Below are 19,880 nucleotides of genomic sequence, written 5' to 3' on the forward strand. Positions count from 1 at the left end.
GGTTGGGTGCCTGGGGCCGGGCAGGAGCAGGAAGAAGAGGCTGGTGGGGTACCTGAGGACTTTCCCAGGGCCGTGTCTCTGGTACGGACTAGGGTGCAACCACTACTCCAGAGATAAAGCAGTGTTGCTGCGGATCACATTCCCATCCTGGTCCTGCCTCCTCCCACTTGATTCCGCACGACAGTGCATCATGCCCCAGCGCCTCCCCCCACCATCCTCCGGTGGCTGCGGGATGACGTTCGAGGTGGAAAACAGCGAAAGCTGGAGTCACAGGTTTCCACAAGAAGCACCCCTCCACGTGCACGGAGAGCAGATGGAAATGGGGGAAGGTGGGAGGGCAAGGGCAGAGCCTACCAGTCCCAGGGCTATTTGGGCACCGGAAGGGAACATTTCTGGTGCCTATCCCACCTCCCTTCCTCTTCTCAACCTGACACACACAAGAAAGCCAGAAAAAGGCAGCGTGTGGGAGAAAGCAACAGAAAACCAATGAGCTAAACTCTGAACCCCAGACAGCTAGGCAAAGCTCCAGGCCTCGAAAGCAATGTCGGCCTCACCTGGGGCGGGAACAAGGCTGGCAAAAGAGGAGGCCTGCGGGGAACTGTTTCGGAAAGTTACAAGTAGCTGAAAATAGGGGCTTAGGGAGAGCAAGCCTCCTCAACCTTGACTGTAACAAAAACAGATAATGTGTGAGTGAGCTAGGGAGAGTGTGCTGGCAGGGGCCGCAGAGGCCGCCTGGATGCAGACGGTTTAGAATTCAGAGGAGATGCCAAGTGAGTAAACAGCGAATGAAGGATTATCCGGAGGGGCCAGGAGCCGTTCCAGCAAGACATTGGCCGGGGACATTTCAGGATCCACAAGCACTCCGACTTCTCACCAGGGAGCGGGGCCTGGTGAGCTACGAGGGTCTCACCCACACCTTCTCTACCTCTGCTCTCTCTTCCAGCAGAGAGTGTGGCCTTGGTAATAATGGCTCAGGCTTGTTCAGTGCACAACAGTTTACAAAGTACTCCAGAGTCTACCGAGGGTTTTAAATCCATCGTCATATTTAATGGAGGTGGTGGGGGTATCTTCTGCCCGGTGAGCCCCTCCTCTCACCACAGCCACCCCCCCAAAAAACTCCCACAATTCCTGGCTTAGGAAAGCCTGGTGCATCTGCCTTCAGTCTTCAGCCTCAAAAGAGGGGGTGCGGGGTAACAGGCCATCTGTAGACCCCAGAGAGCTGCTGAGTATGGAAGTCATCAGGGTCAAAGTCATTCAGGACAGACAGGGCCAGGTGCCAGCTCTGAGCAGGGAGCCCAGACTGAAGGGTGTCCAGCCAGAAGTTAGCCCGGAACATGCCACCCACCCTGATCCCAAAGTTGATGAGCTGCCTGGGCAGCCATGAAAATGATCATGTCCATCAGGGCAGCAGGACCCCAGGAAAAGGAGGAGCTCAGCTGGAGGGTCTCTCCACCAGGATTGTGGAGCGGCGGCAGGATCAGGGACGTGTGATGATTAAGCGCAGGCCTTGACCACTAGTTACTCTTATGAATAATGCATTGTTGTGTCTTGGCCTGAATCAGCGTCTTACTGTTATTAGTAATACACGGCTGCAAAGAAGCCGGGGTTGGGATGGTGTGCGGCATTTTATCTGAGGATCTCAGAGCACTTAAGAGTTCCTCATGCTGATGACTCAACACTACCTCCCCAAGTCACAGGCTTCCTTACAGGACAGGGCACCTGTCCTGCCCTGACGCCCTCCCACCTGCAGCTTGGAGCCATGAAAGCCACAGGGTCTAGGAATCTTCTCTCCTGGGATTCAGATTCTTGAGCTTTTGGTGGTGGTGGGGGGGGAGGGTCCACTTAATCTTCACCAGCTCAAGGGCTCTCGGGGACGCAACATACTGTGAAGCTGCTCTCAGAGATGGTCAGGAAGGAGGAATATAACCAGTGGGAATCCAGGTGTGGGAGAGGTGGGTGGAGAGAGACCACTGTGGATCTGAACCCAGTTCTGCCACCCACTGTCACTGGCTGTGTGACCTTAGTCAACTAAGTCAACTGCCTGGCCCCAAGTCTCCTCGTTGGAATATAAGGTATCCGAGACTCCCTCTTGGAGGTGCCATTCTTCCATATTCTGCGGGTATCGTTTGCACCGCAAATATTTGGATGGATCCACAGAGCCCGCTGCTCTGAACTCTGTCCGCGGTGCTGAAACAACGATCGGCCCACGGCCTCTGTCCTTGGTTGTGAAACAGAAACTCAGTCCCGAGACTGCCCCCTCCTCCAGGCCACCCCGTGCATTGCCCCGGGCGAGTGGAATTCAGGAAACCAGAAGCTTTTTCAGGACTGCAGCGTAGCGGTCCTACCTTACTCTGCTAATCACTCCGTGATAAGTCCGAAGTTGAAGCCACAGCAGTGAGCAGCCCGACCTCAAGAACCCCCTTTCTTGGATGAGGTCCGCAGATACCAAGAACTCCAGTCAGCGGCCCTACTCCAGACAAAAAGAATTCCCCCTCTAATGTAAATGCCGCATCCCATTCCCTCAGGGGACCCCGCCGCACTGCCTCCTGGCGGCTGGCGCGGGTACTGCGCTCAGATCAGGAACACAGAAGGTCCCCAGCGGTGGCGCTGGGCGTGTGGGGAAGGAGCGGCAGACCGCCGGGCCCTCGCCGCCCCCTCACCCCTCCCGGGGCAATCTGGAGCTCTGAGCTTGCAGTGCTGCCCAACACCCAAAAGCTCCAGGCTGTCTGACTGTTTTCCAGCCACCCTGGGGTGCCATGCTGCCTCATTCACAGCAAAGACTCAACCCACATTGCTGGACCCTACCAGGTGGAACTTCCTGTTCCCTCCTCCAAGGTGGGTGGGGTAGACCTGTTTAAACAAACACAACCTTTTCTCCCGCTGCTGGGCCAGTCCTAACGAGATGAACACACAGACCTGTAATGCCCCTCCACCAGGGCAGAGGCTCTCTACCTCACACCCACCCACATAAGAAACTTGCCCACGGCTCTTGCCTAGGAAGTAGTGTGCGTTGGGGGAGAAGCCCACAGCTGCAGCCCACTCCTCTCCTCGCACCCCACGGGTAGGGGCACTTTGAGAAGATCTGCTTGGTTAGCCTCACTGGGTGTAGAAATTCCCCTCTTCCAAGAACAAACAGCAAAACAAAACCACCTGAAGACAACGCCCCAAATCAGCTTCTCTGGATCCAGGCATGGAGTAAAGATAATATCCTTTAATTACAGTAGATATAGCTAATATCAAATGCTGAGCACGTACTGTAGGCCAAGCACTGTGCTAAGAGCTCTGCGAACATTATCACATTTAGCCTTACCAACCTCCCTCTCCCAGGAAAGCATCAGGATCCGCATCCTACAGATCAGGAAAGTGGAGCTCAGAGAGGTGAGGTGACCACTCAGGGTGGTGCAAGTATTGAGACTGGCATGGGAAACCACATCCGTCTGCCCTTAATCTTGCAGCTCAGCTGGGTCTACCTCACCATCCTTCCATGTTCTTCAGGAAACCTCAGTGCCACTTACGTGTTTCCAGGGCTACCCCACCACTCCACGATCCTCACGTCTCAGCTGAGAGCCACATGGAGGAAGACAGTAGCACCTCACACTCCCACAACACTTTGCAGCCTGCAAATTGCTTTCATAGCCACCGTCCAAATCAGCCCTCATGGCGCGGAGGCCCTCCTTTGATTTTACAGGAGAGAAAAAACTAAGGCTCAAAGGAATAAGTTTTGTCCCAAGTCACACGATGAGCAGTGGAGCCACAAGTCAGATGAAGATGGTGGGACTCCCAGCCCAGAGCTCTCTCTCGCCACTTCTTCAAGGCTGAGGTCCTGCAGGCAAGCCGGAAGTGGGTCTTAAGGGCTTTCGTCTCCGGTCAGGCTTCCTGAGGCCCTGACCTGAGCCGCTTCCCTTCTCCTGCTCCCTAGGGGAGCATCAGTTGGCTCAGCTCTAACTTGGAGTCTCCAAGTCTCATTCTAAATGAAATTTTTTTCCAGGCAATTACTTCCTGCTAATTAGGAGGCAAGATTGACAGTCCCTGGGCCCTGGGCTGACCCCTTTACTCAACTCACAGGGGTGGGGGGTTCTTGAGAGACTGGGTAGCAGCAGCAGCCACAGGAACTGCCTGCATCGGCCCCATCATTGGAAGGAGGCAAGGAAACTTCTGAGGGCAGGGGGACTGGTGGTGGAGTAAGAGGCTCCAAGGAATGGGAAGAAGGGAGGTGGGGATGCTGAGGGGGGAGGGACTCTGAAGTGGAAGAGAGCCAGGGGACAAGAAGCTGGAAGGAGCCTGGACGTGCCATGCAGAGTAAGAGAGAGACCTAGGCTCAGGGGCAACAGGGGGAGCCGGGAGGATCCAGAGAAACGGGGACACATCATAGGGAGGAAAAAGGAGGCATCTCAGGAAGCAGGAAGACAGAAGAGGAGGGAGAGATCTCCCTTCTGCAGAGGGAGGAAAGAAGGCACCCCGGAAAATGGTCAAGATTACAGAAGTGGAAGAGGTAGAGGCAGGGAGATACTGGGAGACTCCAGAAAGGGGAAGGAGACAGGAAGGAGGAATTGCTAAAGGAAATCCCTGGGGAGAAGGGGAGGGGGGGGGAGGACAGCTGGAGTGGCAGCTCCCAGGGCCCCAAGAAGGGCTCTCTCTACATCATTGTCCTTGAGCCTCCCCCAATGTCAGTGCCCAGCCAGTCGGGCCTGCACGCCCTCCTACGCAGCCACAGGTGTGGGCGGGCATGATGGCAGGCCACCAGCCGGCTCAGGCCCCAGATGCTCCACTCGCCCAAGGCAGCCAGCCGACTTCCCTTCCTGCCAACCTGCCACCCCCTCCAGCAGGCTAAGCCAGGACCCTCCTGGGTGTCACAAAACAGCATGGCCAAGGGGCTCTGGGGCCGTGTGGTCTAGCCCCTCCCCTTTACAGAGGCAGGATCAAGGTCCAGAGAGGAAAGACTGCTTGTCCAAGGTCACAGAGCAAGTGAGTGGTAAGGCCAGGTGAAAAGGGATCAGGGGCTAAGCTGCAGTGGTGGGTCCTGTTCCCTCCTAGGCAAAGCCAATAACAGGAGACAACACAGGTCTTGGTCACCAGCAAGTCAGCCCCTGATCAGTCTAAGCTCTGTGGAGTGTGGGGTGGCAGGCAGAAGGGAGTGAGGGTTGCCAGGGGCTGGAAGGGAAGCAAAGGAAGTCACCATTTATAGAGCACTGGGTGGGAGGGTTCTGCAAGGGTTACAACTGCAGCTAACATTATTGCACTTACTAGGTACAGTGTTCCCCCCACTTAAGACATTACATGCAGATCTCATTTAATCCCCAGGATAACCCTATAGAGTATGTATTACTATTATTCTATTACAGGGAAGAAACTGAGACTCAGGGTTGAGTAATTGGCAAAGTCCGCAGACTAACCAGTGGCCTGGTTCTAACTCAGGTGGCTGGCCACTGCTTTGAGGACCTCTCTACCCCAGCGCTATCTGAAGATGCTCAGATCCCAGAGTTCCCAAGATCCCAGCCCAGCCCTGGCGGAATCTAGGCCCCAAATGCCAATGGGGTTACAGTTCTCTGTTGTGGAGGCTTCTTGTGGCCCAAAGGAGGTCTCAGACTTGAACAAGCCCTGTCTTAAGGTGCTGGAGTCTGGGTTCTAGTCCTGGCTCTGCCACTAACATACTGTGTGACCTTGGGCATGTCATTTGCCCTCTCTGGCCTGGTGCTCCCACCTATATCATCAAAGGGTAGGACCAGATAACAAGAGCTAGTATGCACTGTGCTAACTCTGTGACAGGCACGGTTCCAGGCAATGTATGGACATTAACTCAGCGAACCTCCCAGCAGCCCTCTGAAGCAGGAGCTATTACTGTCTCCATTTTACAGACGGGGAAATGAGGCAACGAAAGGTTAAGTAACTTGCCCGAGGCCACAAAGCTAATCAATACGTGGCCGATCTGGGATTCGCACCCCATTGCTTTTGACACAGAGCCCCTGCTCTGCCTGCTACTCTGCACTGTTTCCCTAAGGACTCTCTCAGCCCCTGCTTGGTGCCCCAGAGAGATCTGCCTATGTCCCTCTGCACAGGCACACATGCCATCATATTTCCACATGGGAAGCACACACACAATCACGTGTCTGCATGACACGACATGCGTTTGCTCATGCTTCCACGCCCGCTCCTGTGCTTCCACCCAGTTTCTGTCTGGAATAGCCACACACGGCCATCCATGTCCACAAGAACAGGCCAGCTCCGGCAGGCCCACATGCACGCATACACACGGACGGCCCCCTTTTCTGGGCTGACTCGTGGAAGCCGTGTGCCAGGCTGCAGCATATGGCCACGTGGTCGCGATGTGGGCCGCCACGCCCCTTCTCCTCTGCCCCCCTCCGGTGCCTGGGTGGCTCGCACGTCACATCCCGCACCTGCCGGCACCCCCATCCACGATGCCTTCCTCACACCTCTCCCCTAACAGAAGCGGGCACCTTCTCCAGGAAGGAAGCAGGCACACGCCCAGCCTGGCTCCCACAGCCCAAAGATGCCAGCCAACCTGGGGGCGGAGAGGGAGAAAGAGGCATCGATCGGAGGCTCTGGGGGCCCGAGGTTCACGGTTCCTGTCTGAGACTAAGCCCTCCCTTAGGTCTGAGCGCCAGAGCTGAGCTCTCAAGACCCTAGAGATGCCAGCTCCCCTCCGCATCGCCAGACACGGAGCCAGACGGGGGACCCGGGGACGGTGGCTCTGCCCATCGCTCCCGAGCAGGACCGTGGTGCCGAGAGGGCTTCTCTGCCCACGTTGCCGCTGCACCCCTGCAACCCCATCCTGGTCCCTGCTCTCTCCTCCCTCTGCCCAGGCATCTCAGAGCTCTGGGTATTTTTAGGCCCCAGCTGACAGGCTGTGAAATCGCTCCCTTCACACCTCCCTAACCAGGCGGGGGCTGGAGAGGGAGGAATGGGGTTCTGTGTGCGGGGGGTACACACCCAGCCGATTCATCAGGCTCCTCCGGGGCTGGCAGGTGCCAAGCAGGGAGTAAGGGGTGCCTCCCCTTGAGTGAGAGGATCCTTCCATGGGGCCTGGAGAGAGGGAGAGGAGACAGGATGGGAAGGAGGCTCCGCCCCACTCCAGGGACCTGAGAACAAAGCTTTAGGGGACACGGAGTGCTAAAGCAGGCGCTGGGGCCAATACTGATTCCCAGCCCTCCCTTCCGAGGGATGGGCCGAGAGACAGGCTGGCTCAGATCCTAGTGGGATAAGGGAGGCACTGGACAGTGTCGCCCAGTGGTTAAGACCTAGGTTTGGGAGTGAGGCTGACTTGCAATCTCATCCCTGCTCTGCTGAGTGACGTGGTGAGACACTCCACCTCTCCGGGCCTCAGTTTCCTTATCTGTCCAACAGTGGTAATGAGATCTCCCCGAGGGACTGCCGTGAAGATTAAATGGAAGATGTAGGTAAAGAACAAGACGGTCTGTGGACCCACCAGGCACTGCTAAGAGAGCCTCCTTCGCTGCTTTCCCTTAGCGGCAAATCCTCCTAACTGTCTCTTCTCCGGGCTGCCTCCTTGCCGTGATCCCTGAGGCAGGAGCCCACAGTTCAGCCTGGCCCTTTGGCGCCTGCTGGACCCTCTCCCGCAGGGGAATAAATCCCCAGCTACGGTGGTTAGAAAACGTAGACCATCCCCACCCCGCCGCGTCCTGCCGCGGGGCACACATACACACCACGTGTACACACGGACCCAAACGCCAACATGCTCGCACGCTGCCAGTGCCTGGGTGTGAGAGCGTTTGCTCTGAGGTGGCCCCCTAGGGAAGTGGGAAGATGTACCCAGGCCCTGCTGTGAATGGGCCCCTGTGCCAGGGGCCGTGGGCACGGGGAGCGGGGTGGCCTGCCTAGTTGCTGTGGAGACAGGTTGGCTCTGGCGGGGCTCTGGAGCTCAGGCCTGGCAGCTGGAACCTGAGCTGTGCGGCTCCTCCAGGGCTGGACCCTGATGCCCACGGTGGGGGCGGCGGGTGCAGAGCGGTTCTCTGGAACCGTAACCGCGTTCGCTGGGCCTTGGGCCTGTCCACCTCTGGGAGGCTTTCTCTGATACCCCAGCCCCCTAGGTAAGCCCCCGGTGGGGAGGGGAAATCCGTGCCCACCTGCGCCAGGCTGTCCCCTTGACTGCCCATTACCCACCACAAGCTTTCGAAGGCCAGGGTCCCAGACCACCCGGTATGGTTGCTTGGGACACAGCCCTGTGCAGGTGAGGGACTGAGGAGGGTCTGGGCAGAGGTGGGAACAGATATGTTAATGGCTGGGCCTCCAGCTCCAGATATGGGCCTGTCTCCAGGCTTCCACCCTCCACACCGCCACCGAGTTAAAGTTCTTTATAGAGATATGCTTGAAAGCCATCCACGGCCCACCATTGCCCTAATTTAAAAAATAAATAAATAAAGCCCAGCCTTCCTATTTCAGAATGCCAGGACCTTCATAATCTGGCCCAGCCCACCTTTCCCAATCCTCAACTCCTGCTATTGCCCCCCAAAGGACTCCCTTCCAGCCCCCCACGCTCAGACACTCACTGCTGCCTCGACTGGCCAAGACCCGTCACACCTCCGGGCCATTGCATGTGCTGTCCCCACCACGCAGAATGCCTCCTCCCGGCCTGCTCACATGGCAAGCTCTTATTCTTCCTCCAACACCCAAAGCCCCGGACCCAACGCTCACGCTCCTGGGTCTGGTGGTGTGGCTGGAATCCCAAATCAACTTCTACCCGCCAATGCCCCCGTCCCAGGGTGGTCTGAGGATGGACGAGCTAACGTACGTCGTGGCACCTGTGGAACGCGCCACACATCTTTGCGGTTTTGATGGTAACTGACAGACCCTGCCTCGGTGAAGCCCTCCCCAGGCCTCCTCCACCAGGGCTGAGGCAGGCCTATCCTCCTCGGAGCTTCCGGAACCCTCGTCCCACACATCGATCGCTCGGTGCAGGGCGATGTTGATAACAGCTGCCGTTGGCTGAGTGTTTACTACGTGCAGGGCTTTCTGCTAAAGATGTTTTCTGCCTTATCTCATCCTCCAATCCCATGGGAGGTAAGAACCATCCTCATACCCATTTAACAGAGGAGGAAACGGAGGCCAGGGTGGTGAGTAGCTTGCTTCAGGGACACAGCCGCAAATGTCTCTGCCAGAGGCTCTTTGACCCCGGAGACCTAGCTGAAGCAAGCCGGCCCCTGCTTCGCGGAGGTAAAGTGCGCAGCACGTACTGCGTGCTCCACAAATAAGGACGCGCTATTATTGTCCTATCGTTATTATCAGGGGAGGGAACAGGGTATGCTGGGTGACCTAAGAGGGGCTTCCTTAGGCTGAACCCCCTATAAAGCAGGGGACTCCCGTTTTCCTGGAGAAAGAAAGTGAGGGCTCAGAGGGACCCTTGGGCTGCCAGGGACTGGGGTTGGGATGGCAAGGATCTGTACAGGGAGCCCCGATATCTGGACCCGGTGGACCTGAGGAACCTGAGGGAGGCTGGAGTGAGTGAGTGCGCGAGGGGTTCACGGCAGGCCCAGGTTGGGCAGAGCAGGAGAGGGCCTGCCGCGCCACTGGTTGATCTGGACACCACTCTGGCCCCACTGACACCACCCCGTGGTAACGAGACGGATCCAATTTGTACCCAGGGCCCCGCCGGGAGCATCTGCCACGGCAGGGTTTGAAGTAATTTAATTGGACACATTAGCCACACAGCTCTGTCCTCTGCTCCCCTCGTGGAGGGACTCAAGCAGCCACCCCTCGGGGCCTCCCACACCCACCACCCCGCCTGGCTGGAAGCAGGGTGCTCGCTTCGCCAGCTAGCACTGTGAGACGGACCTGCTAGGACGGACCCCCTGGCACCCCACCTCTCTCATTTTGGGGGCTTCCTGAGGGCCCTAGAACCACAGGGCTGGGGTTTGGGGGTTCTCTAGGCCCAAAGTTCTCCCCTTTCTCTGATGCAACCAGCAACTCCCAGCTGGGGCTCAGACCTCTCCCGCCTGCCTCCTCCGATGGGCAGAAAGGGTCACCCCTTTTCTCCCCGAGCCAGCTGGAGAACTCCAACTTCCTGCACTCCAGGAAGGGCATCGAAGAAGCAGGGCCACTACCAAGATTGGGGTTGGGTGGGCAGTTCTGTTAGGGCTCTGGGAAGGGGTACACACACACACACACACGGACAGACCCACACGCTATTGTGGACATGCCTGTATCTGTACAGGCCAAAGCTCCACCCCCACCACCACCCCCCATCCATGCCCATGCACGCCACACAGCCAGGTGAGGCCCTGCTCCCAGCAGATGGAGCCCTCAGAGGTGGCCAAGCTGGCAGGTGGGAGGGTGTGGCAGGGGGCAGGCAGGGCCCCTGGAGGGCACAGGCCCCGCCTGGCTGGGTACAGGGCCAGGGGAGCTGCCCTCCCCCAGCGCTTTCCGTCACAGCTCCCTGGGCACCTCGACGCACCTCGCTACAAATCCACTCATTAGCTGCTGCTTACAGCGGGCACAGAGCTCAGACGAGCACAGCGAGTACGGCCGTCCAGCTGCCACCCGCGCGCACGCACAGGTACACACGCAGCGCAACGCTTCTGTGCACCGGCCCCGCCCTCCCGCTCCCTGGTGCTGCAGCCCCACACACTCAACCCCTCGGACATGTCAACTCCCCAGACGTCCCAGCTCACCATAGTAGTCGGCTCCCAGCCCAGCCTCACAGGCGACACACCTCTTCCAAGGGGCTCCTCCAACCAGAAGCTGCAGAACCCCCCAGGGCAGGCCCGACGTGCCAGCCCACGTTCTGACCAACCGGGCCCAGAGTCCCAGGCACAGGCTCTGGGCGCCGTCCAGCCCCTTCCACAGGTCCCATGCTGCCTGCCAACTCCATTCCAACCCCTGGGGAATTCTGCTGGGTGAGACTGAAGTCCTGCCCTCCAGACACAAGTTGGACAGGGCCCAGCAAGCCTGCCCCTGCTGCCCGGAAGGTCAGGGACATCCACGTCCGTGGAACTGGCAAGGTCCACCTGGCACCACTGGCTGGGGTCCTCTGGCAAGGCAGGTGGGCACCCGGGCTGGCCTGGCACAGGCTGGCTCTGGCACCTGGCCAGACCAGTGACAGCCCCAACAGAGAGCACTGACCTGGCTGGCGGCATGTACCACCTGCCCGGCACTGCCCAGGGGAGAGGGCGCCGGCTCCACGCAGGGCTGCCTGCACCTACCTGAGATGCCTCCGTGCCTCCGCGGAGCCTGTCCAGCCAAGAGTCCTCTGCTCAGGACTCTGCCTCCCGCACGCCCCCCCGACCCCGAGCCCCCACACACACACCACGAGGCCCCCCTTACCACTCCTCTCCCTGCTGATCCCAGCCTCACTCCCCTGCGGGAAGCAGTTATTGAGAACGGTCCATCAGATTCAATAAAGATTCAAAGCCCCTGAGAGAATGGGGGTGGGTGGGCGGGGAGTGCGGGTGGGGAACGGAGGAGTGGGAAGGGGGGGCCCACACACTCCTCCTCTGCCTGCCCCTCAGGCAGGGCTGGAGGGGGTAAGAAGGGGACAGTCCTCCACTGTCACTCGATGTTACCTGCAGTGCCCCTTGGGCCTGAGCTTGGGGTCAGCCAGGGGCAGGGCCCAGCTGTCCGGGGCCTGTCTTTGTTCGCCTGACACCCACCTGTTCCTCTGCCTTCCAGCTGTCCCTCACCTGTCACCTGCTGGCCTGTGGGTTCCCACCCCAGTCCAGCCTGCTCTAGCCCCTCTTCCCCAACCAGGAGGCGCTTTGAGGCTCTCTCCCTCTCCACCATCCCCCAGTCCTGAGCACCCAGCCTAGCGGTCAAGTTGTCCCCGCGAGGCCACTGAACAGCATGATCGGAGGCCAAGGGGTAGGGGGAAGTCCTGTCTCCCTGGAAACGCTACAGCTTGGGGGCACTGGCTACCCTGACCCAAACCCGGCAGAAGTCATACGCCCAGCCCTGCGTTTGGACCTATTCTGTCCCAAGTCCCCCTCACAGCCATGGCCCGCTGGGAGGTCACTTGATCTTCAGTCCCAGCCTGTGAGCCAAGCCCAGGAGGCAGGCCAGGGAGGTCTGGGCCCGTGCAGGTTGGGGAGCTGGGGGTGGGGGCAGGGTTTGTCAGTGAAATGGTCAGTCAGGTCTCCTTGGACAGTCCCACATCCCAGTCCCGTCCCTAAACTTGACGGCCCTCACAGCGTACACCGCTGGTCTGCCCTTTCAGCCCCGATTCCTGCGCCACACGCCACGCAACAGCCTCTGTCCCTAACCTGTGCCCAGTGGGTGGAGGGTTGGCCTGGACAATCGTGTGGATCCTCCTGCATTGAGAGAGAAGACCCTACGTGCCAAGGCCCCCTGGGTCCCCCACACTCCCTAGGAACGACCTGCCTGGAAGAGTTGCTGTAGGGGGCAGAGCCCACTAACAGGTGGGACAGACAGAGAAGACTTCAAGCACTGCTATCCCCAAGGACAAGGTCATAGAGGGCTGGGGGCAGGGCTGGCAGTCCTCAGGACCTGAACCCTCTCCCAGAGCCGCTGCACCAGCCCAGACTTTGCCCCTCTGGCCTTGCTCACCCGCAAGGTCACCTCTCCCTCCCTCTCTCCCTGCTGCCGTCCTGCCTGCCCACTGCAACACTGACCCCTGCGGGCCTACCGAGGTCCTGCCCTGCCGGGGGACAGGGACACAGGGAGGCCTGGCCAGGCCAGCTTTGGGATGGACAGAGGATGGAGGCTGAGGGCCGGGAGAGGGCCGCACGTCTATTGGAGGGGACAGAGGGGAGATTGCAGGCATGGCTGGGGGGAGGCGAGGCAGAGTTTGGAGCAGAAGCGAGGGCGGGGGGGGGGGCTGGTCTTCGTTCTTCACTGGGCTGTGGCTTTTCCCCACAGTCCCTTGCTTCAGCCACAAAAGATCAGGAAGAGAATTGCCTGGAGGCTAGGGGCCCACAAGGGGAGGGAACTGCTCCTGTCCCCTGTCAGGATAAGGGTCTTAGCAGCAGACTGAGCCCTATGGGGACTTGCAGAGTGCATGGGCTGAAGGAGGGGGTACACAGGGACCTTCTGGAACCATCCTGGGACAAGAGGCCAGGAGATTAAGATTTTTTTTAAAGGACTGGGCCACAGGTGTTCCAGGCAGTGGGATGAGGGGATGAGGATGTAAATGGTACTGGCCTTTGGGGACCAGATGGATGGGCCTGAATCACACGGGAATTAATTTGCATATCTTACTCCCACCTGGTGCCTGCCTTGGGGGACACATACCCTGCCTGGGGGAGCAGGGTCTGGGGAGCCTGGGGTGAGCTGGGGTGGAGGGGTGGTGGTGGGAAGTCTGGCTTGAAGCTGTAGGGATTATAGGAGGTGGGCAGGGATGTCAGAGGGCACAGAGGCCAGACTGAGGCCCCCAACCCCCCGGCCCCTCAGAGGGCCCCAGGGGACTAGGATTAAAAGCAAATTCTGCCCTCTCCAGCCTATGTCTGACCCCATCCAGCCCACTGTCCACATCAGAGAGAAGTAAACGTAAGGCTGGTCTGTTTCCCGGTCAGAATTGCCCCTGCCACAGGACTAGTGGGTCCTGCAACCAGAGTGGGCAAGACAGGTCTCCAGCCCAGACAGCAAGGCCCATTCAAGGGGGAGAGGGCAAAGTCTGGGGGCTGCCAGCACACCAGTGGCAGCACTGGGTTCCAGGCCCTCTGCCCAGAAGATGCCAAGCACATCAAGTTGGCCTCCATGGAGAGGGCAGAGGTGCTTGGAGGAGTGGTGATGTCATGGTGCCCAGGCGTGGGAGGAAAACGGAGGGAGGGAGAGGGGACGAGGGCAGGGCCCCAGGCCACTGGCCTGACAAAAGGAAAGGGGAGGCTGCCAGCCTGGCAGGGCAGGGGAGGGGAGTGTCCTCACTGCATCCCCCCTTCCATCTTCATACCATGGAGCTGGTCTCTGAACTAATTCTGAGAGGGTGATCCAAGCAAGAGAACACCTCTGTCTTTGGTCCAAGTGCTGGAAGCTGGCAGTGTCTTGGGGAAAGATGCCAGGGTAGGTGACCTGGGTCCAGAGAGATGAAGGGAGGGGTCTCCAAAGGCAATGTCCCTTCTGCCATTACCTAGAGGACATTCATAGATGGGCATGAGGTTCCAGAGAGGGAGACTGAGTCTCTTTCACCCATATAGGCAAGCGCTGAATGAGTGCAATGCCTAGCACCCAGGAGGTCCTCCTCAGTGGGCTCGGGCTGCCATGGCTTCATGAGGGCAAGAATGGATGCAGGGACAGGCTGAGGCTGCCCCTAGAGGGAAAGAGCAGATGTGGGGCTGGGGCAAGAGTGGACAAAGCCGGCGCCCACTGGACTGCCCTCAAAAGCCTTGGGGCCCTAGGCCCCTTCTGTGGAGGGCCTTAGAGCTCTCCCTTCCCCCAGGACGCCCAGCCAACCCCCAGAGGTTAGCAGGAGTAAGCCTAGAGGCTCTTCGTCCGGGAGCAAGTCCTCAGGCTGAGGTGTCGTGCTTTCAGCATCAGACAGAAACCCAGAAGCGGAGACCCTGCTACCAGAACTGGCAGACTGCGGGTGTTGGGTCAGGGGTGGGGCACCCCAGGTGGGAGCTGAGCCTGAGACTGGGCAGGAGCTGCAGGGGACCTGCCTACAGGTGGGCGCTGTGTGAGGAGGCGTCCGGAGCCAAGGAGGAAATGGCAGAGCAATTTCCCGGGGAAGGTGGAAGGATTCCTTGGCCTGGCTTCCAGGATACCAGGCAGACGTGGGCTCCCAGGCCACTCCCTGGCTTGGGCTCAGGAGAAATGCAAGGGAGCACGGCCCCTCCCCCTGCCAACCCTGACAGGACGGGAGTGAGTTTGGGGTTCTTTGCTTCCCCCCTCCCCAAGCCCAGGAGAACATTCCCCTGGTACCCCTATTCTCATCAATCTGTGCTCTCTTTCCCTTCAGGTACCCCCACCTCCCTCCTCAACGCTCCTGTGGCTCACCACCCTCTAGAAGCCCCCCTCCCCTGCTGCTGCACCAGATGCCCGCTTGCCCCCTGGCACCCTCTCAATTCACAGTTGGCACCGCCGATGTCACTCTGCTTCCCGGTGCCCACAACCTTGGCTGAAAGCTGCCCGGGATCCTTGTTCTGGGGTCCCCTAGCACTGGCACCCGGGAGGCACTGGGGCTGGGGACCCGGGGGTGCCTCTGAGGGCACTGCGGGGGCAGCGGCTCCTCGCTCCGCCACACACGTTGTCCTTGGGCTGCTGGGGGTGGGGGGGGAGGTCCTTGTGGGGACACTGCAAAGCCGGCGCCCGGCATCAAGCTCGGCAGTGCCCGAACTGCGGGGGGCCGGGGTCCGAGCTGCTGCCGCTCAAGCCCGCGCCCCCGGTGTGGGATGACCCTGGGCGGGGGGAGTCCGTGCGGCTCCGGCGGACAGTAGCCCCGGGCTGGGGCTCCGAGACGGCTCCCGGCGCTGCCGCCGTCCTGCCCGCCGGTTCGGGGCGCCCCAGCCCGCGCGGGGCCGCGCTTACCTGGGCTGGCCGCCTCCGGGTCCCGGTACATGGTCCCCTCGTCGCCGGCTCCCTCCGGGCTCTTCAGAGCCGCCCGTGGCCGCGCGCTGCTCCGCCGCCGCTGCAGGGCATGGGGCCGGGCGACCCCCGGGGGCGGGTCCGAGGGCGGGGGCCGCGCGGGCTGCACCGAGCCGCCGAGCCGGGTAGCGGGGGCCGCCCGCCAGCCCTCCCGCCCGCCCGCCGAGCACGCTGCAGCCGCCGCCGAGCCGCGCCGAGCCTCCTCCCTCCGGCCTGCGCGCCGCGTGTGCGCGCCGGAGCGTGTGTGAGTGTGTACGAGGCCGTGTGTATGTGTGTGTGAGCTCGTGTGTGAGCGCGCCCTGGGCACCGCCGGCGCCGCCCGCCCGCTGTCGAGCGCCTCAGCCACCGCCTGCTGCCCGCTGCTGGCCGCGCGCCGCACTGCAGCCCGCGCCCGCCGCCGCCCCGAGGGCACCACCGCCGCCCCACGCCCCGCCCGCAGCCCCCGCAGGGAGGGCACGGAGCCCGCCGGCTGGGCTCTTTGGGCCTGCGGGTCCCGCCGCACTGATCGACCCACCCCGCCTGTGCGCCCCTGATGGCAGCGGCTTCGAACCCCGCAGGGCGGCGGAGCCGGCCACCTCCTCCGAGGTGCCCTTTGACTCCGTTCCAAAAGGCGTGGAAATCCACTCCGGGTTTTCCGCTCGGTGGCGGCTGCAGGGCGTCAGCCCCGGACTCGACAGCGCGGCGTCCCGGGAAGGGGAGCTGGCGTGTGTAAAAACCAGGAGTGGAATTTTGCCAGCGCTGAGCCTGGGTCCACCACTCTGGCCATCCCCAGAGCTTGCGCACAGCTGGAGTCTAGGAGCTCCACCCTCTATGAGGGACTAGGCCTAGTGACCCTCCCCACTTAACCCAGCCGCACAATAGAAGAAAACAGACCTTTTAGCCTCTGCCCCTGCTTCTCGCGCTCCACTCCTCCAGTGCCCCCCTCCTTTTCCTTGACCTCAGAACTTCAGGGGGTAAGAAAGAAAGGCCTCCTTCCCCTTCCAACCCTGGGGCTCACTTGGCCCTCTCTGTCCCTCTGTCAGCTCAGCACAGTCCAAATCAGGTGAACCCTAATTCTCCTTCCTCTACAGAATTGGAACTGTTTGATTCTGGGGGAGGGAGGAGAAGGGGCCCGTATCCCAGGGCTTTTAAAAGCCTGGAACTGAACCATTGGTGGTTTCAGGTACACCCCCTCCTCACACACACACACACACACACACACAGGTACACAAATAAACCTCCTACACAACGAGATACGGACGCTGAAGGCTCACACAATACAGGGCATGCCCCTACCCTGAACTGAAGGGAATAAGCAGGGGGGCGAAAGCCCTGGGCCTGCCACAGCATCCTCCCCTCCCCTCCACTGAGAATGCAGTTCACAGGTGAACCAGGCTTTCCAGAGTCAAGGGTTCTTACTGTCACCTCGAGAAGCAGACTCTGTACTGCTCAGCTCACACCCAGCCACACCTCCACCTTCCCACAGCCTCCACAGGGGCAAGCCTCCATCTCAAGTCTCCCTCAACACACTGACATACACAAACCATCGCCTTGAACTCACATGGAGCCTCTTACACACACACACACGCACACACACACACATTCACCTCCACCCACAGCTTTTCTGGTTGAGAAACAGACAAGGAAATTCCCCCAAGCAAACCTCCATGAAGACTGTTCCGGTGGAGGACAGATTTCCTTGGATTGAATGTTCTAATTAAATAGGGAAGGGAAAAAGTCAACTGTGGGTTCTAGCCCATAATTCCTCAGTGGCCAGAAATCTCAGCTCCTCATCCCCTGGTCAAGGGCCATTATGTTTCACACGCCCTGCAGCCAGTCTCATCCACGAGTAGCCAAGAGTTCAGGCACTATCCACACACCCCTTTTTGGCAAACCCCAGAGAGCCAGGCCAACAGGCTGGGACTCCAGGGTCCCCAGGCTCGCCTTGCTCTTGCTTGTACCCCCAGCTGCCTCTCTCCCTGCCCTAGTGAAGAGCAGCTAGTTCATCCCTCCCCCCCCACCAAGTTCTGTACTTGGAGCACGGAACTCATCCCTGATCGATTTTAAATGCCATTTACTGTCATTACTTTACCCTTAACAGGGACACGCCCCATTCCCATGTTTCGCCTGTCAGGGAAGTTCTTCTAGATGTCTAACCTTGAACCATTCTCTTGAATTTGAAGGCTCTTCTCTCCTGCTGGAGCATCATTGACAGCCAAGCCAGCTGTGAGTTCCTGTCTTCTGAGCACTCACAAAGGGCTGGGCACAAGCAGGAAATGAAGCCTGGGGGAGTGAACAGGTCCCTCTGAGAAAGGAGATCAGAGCGTGTGAATCACCCCTGTTCTGCCCGGTCCCTCCCAGAGGAGGGCCTGGGGATTTGCCCTCTCCCCTTCCCATCCCACTCTCATTCTCTGACGCTGCTGGCCCCTGTGTCCTGGGTTCCATGTCGTGGCAGGAAATGTTGGCAGCACCTGGTTCTCCAAGGACTGTCACGGTGCTTGCTGTGGACCCCTCAGGCCTGCTTCTGATCTGGTGCTGTCTTCAGGGTCCAGGTGTCCTGGGTCCGCTTTGGGAGGGGTGCGAAGCAGGGAGGGACGTTCTGTCCCACAGAAGCAGATGCCAGGCCTGCACTCTCCTAAACAGGGCCCCTGAGGCCACCTGGCTCTGTTGCTAGGTCACGGCAGCAGGCAGGGCTCCTGGGTTCCCCTCTGGCCTCCATCTGCCATGGTCTCCAGTGCTGCTATCTCCCCACAGCTCCTGTCCCCCCTACCCCGCTTCCTTGGACATGGGCTGAATTATTAATAAAATGCTGAGGAAGCTGATTGTGCAGCTCACGTGACAGAACAAACACACCTCTCTCCTCACCACCATCCATGTAGCAAGAGACTCAGGCTCAGCATCCTCTTGATGTAGGAGGGGCAGGCTCAGAGATGGGCCAGTAGGCAGCCGTGCAGGGCAGCAGCAGAGCCCGCGGATGGGCCAGACCAGGAGCAACCTGCTCTGCCACCCTGCCCCCAACCCCGCAGCTACCCCCGCCCCAGGCTTCCCCTTCCTCATCGACAGAGGACAAGAGTCTGGACAAGGTAAAAGCACATTAACCGACGTTATCTCCCCAGAAAGGACGCGACGGCAACCCCCTAGAAGGCAGCTGCAGCCCTCTCTCTGCCCACCTCCTCACAGTGGAGACCCAGTAACCCGCGCATCTCAGAGGTCTACCCGGGGGCCCACACTTCTGCTGGGTCCTGCTTTGGAGGCCTGATACTAAAGAGGCGGGGTCTGGCCCACAGCATCCAGGAATCCTAGACTTCAATTCTGGTCCTGCCTCTGCCACTACCCAGCTGTTTGGCCTCGGCCAGTTACTTGACACCTTTGGGCCTCACTTTTCTCATCCATAAAATGGGGCTAATAGTTGCATCATGTAGGTCTGTGAGAATACACTGGGGAGATGGCAAGGCAAGGGCTAGGTGTTTTTCTTAGTTCCCTGGGGGGGTGCCCCAGGGACCAAAGACCCTGCTCCAAACTGACCTCTCATAGCCCTGGGTCCCCATTCCACATCCTCGGGTCATGTCGTAGGGCCTGAAACATTCTCTTGCCAGAAACCCCTTCCCCACTCCCAACCCCATCCACATCCTTTCTCCCTGTAACCTCCTCCCCTTCCAGATTCTGGCTCTGAGTCTCTCTCTCTCTCCATGGTCACCCTGACACCCTTGAGGGCTGGGCTCAGCAGCTCAAACCCCCATCACCCCAAAAGATGGAAGCTATTGCCTTTTCTCCTTGCCAGTTCCTGCTGGTCACAGCCCCGCCCTCAGTCAGAATCTTGGCCTTAGGCCTCTGTTTTGAGACACCCCTACCTTAGTTTCAGGCAACTCTGGGCCCCTGAGACAGACAGAGATATGGGGGCTAGTGAGATGCCCTTATCAGGGTGCACTGTGGAATCACCTTGGCTTGCCGATGACAAGCTGAGTGACCTGAGGTAAGTGATTCCATCCTTCCAAGCCTCAGTTTACCAGTCTGTGCAACAAGGATGTTGATTTTTAGTCTTAATTTAGCCTTGGACTCCTCTGGGAATCTAATGAACCCCAGGGACCTCTGTTCCCTAGAAAAACACATATTCAAATACAGACACGACATTCTGTCCATAATTGGGTGAGAGAGAGTCCTACAGGTTCCAGATAAAAATCCCAGACCCAGAACTTCCCTGGCAGTCCAGTGGTTAAGACTCTGTGCTCCCACTGCAGGGGGCACGGATTGGGTCCCACGTCTGGGAACTAAGATCCCACGTGCAGCGCAGCTTGGCAAATAAAACCCCAAACAAACAAACAAAAACCCTGACCCAGAGATTTACAAGGTCTCTTCCAGCTCTGAGAGTCTGAGCCCAGTTCTCTGCCCTACTCACC

At 59.4% G+C, this 19,880-nt stretch overlaps 1 protein-coding gene across 4 annotated transcripts in view; it reads right to left on the reverse strand.

Annotated features, from left to right (window-relative positions):
- SYT7 (synaptotagmin 7) overlaps positions 1-15,478 on the reverse strand; it is a gene marked incomplete at its 5' end in the record, with an annotated part of 58,153 nt that extends 42,675 nt beyond the window's left edge. For all 4 annotated transcript variants that reach the window (XM_082661111.1, XM_082661110.1, XM_082661112.1 and 1 more), the window contains one exon: positions 15,448-15,478. In XM_082661111.1, the coding sequence (XP_082517237.1) occupies positions 15,448-15,478 (31 nt within the window). The remainder of the gene's footprint in view (positions 1-15,447) is intronic.
- Positions 15,479-19,880: the final 4,402 nt, after the last annotated feature.

Source organism: Grampus griseus (assembly GCF_964374135.1).
Source record: "Grampus griseus genome assembly, chromosome: 8".
Classification (NCBI taxonomy): domain Eukaryota; kingdom Metazoa; phylum Chordata; class Mammalia; order Artiodactyla; family Delphinidae; genus Grampus; species Grampus griseus.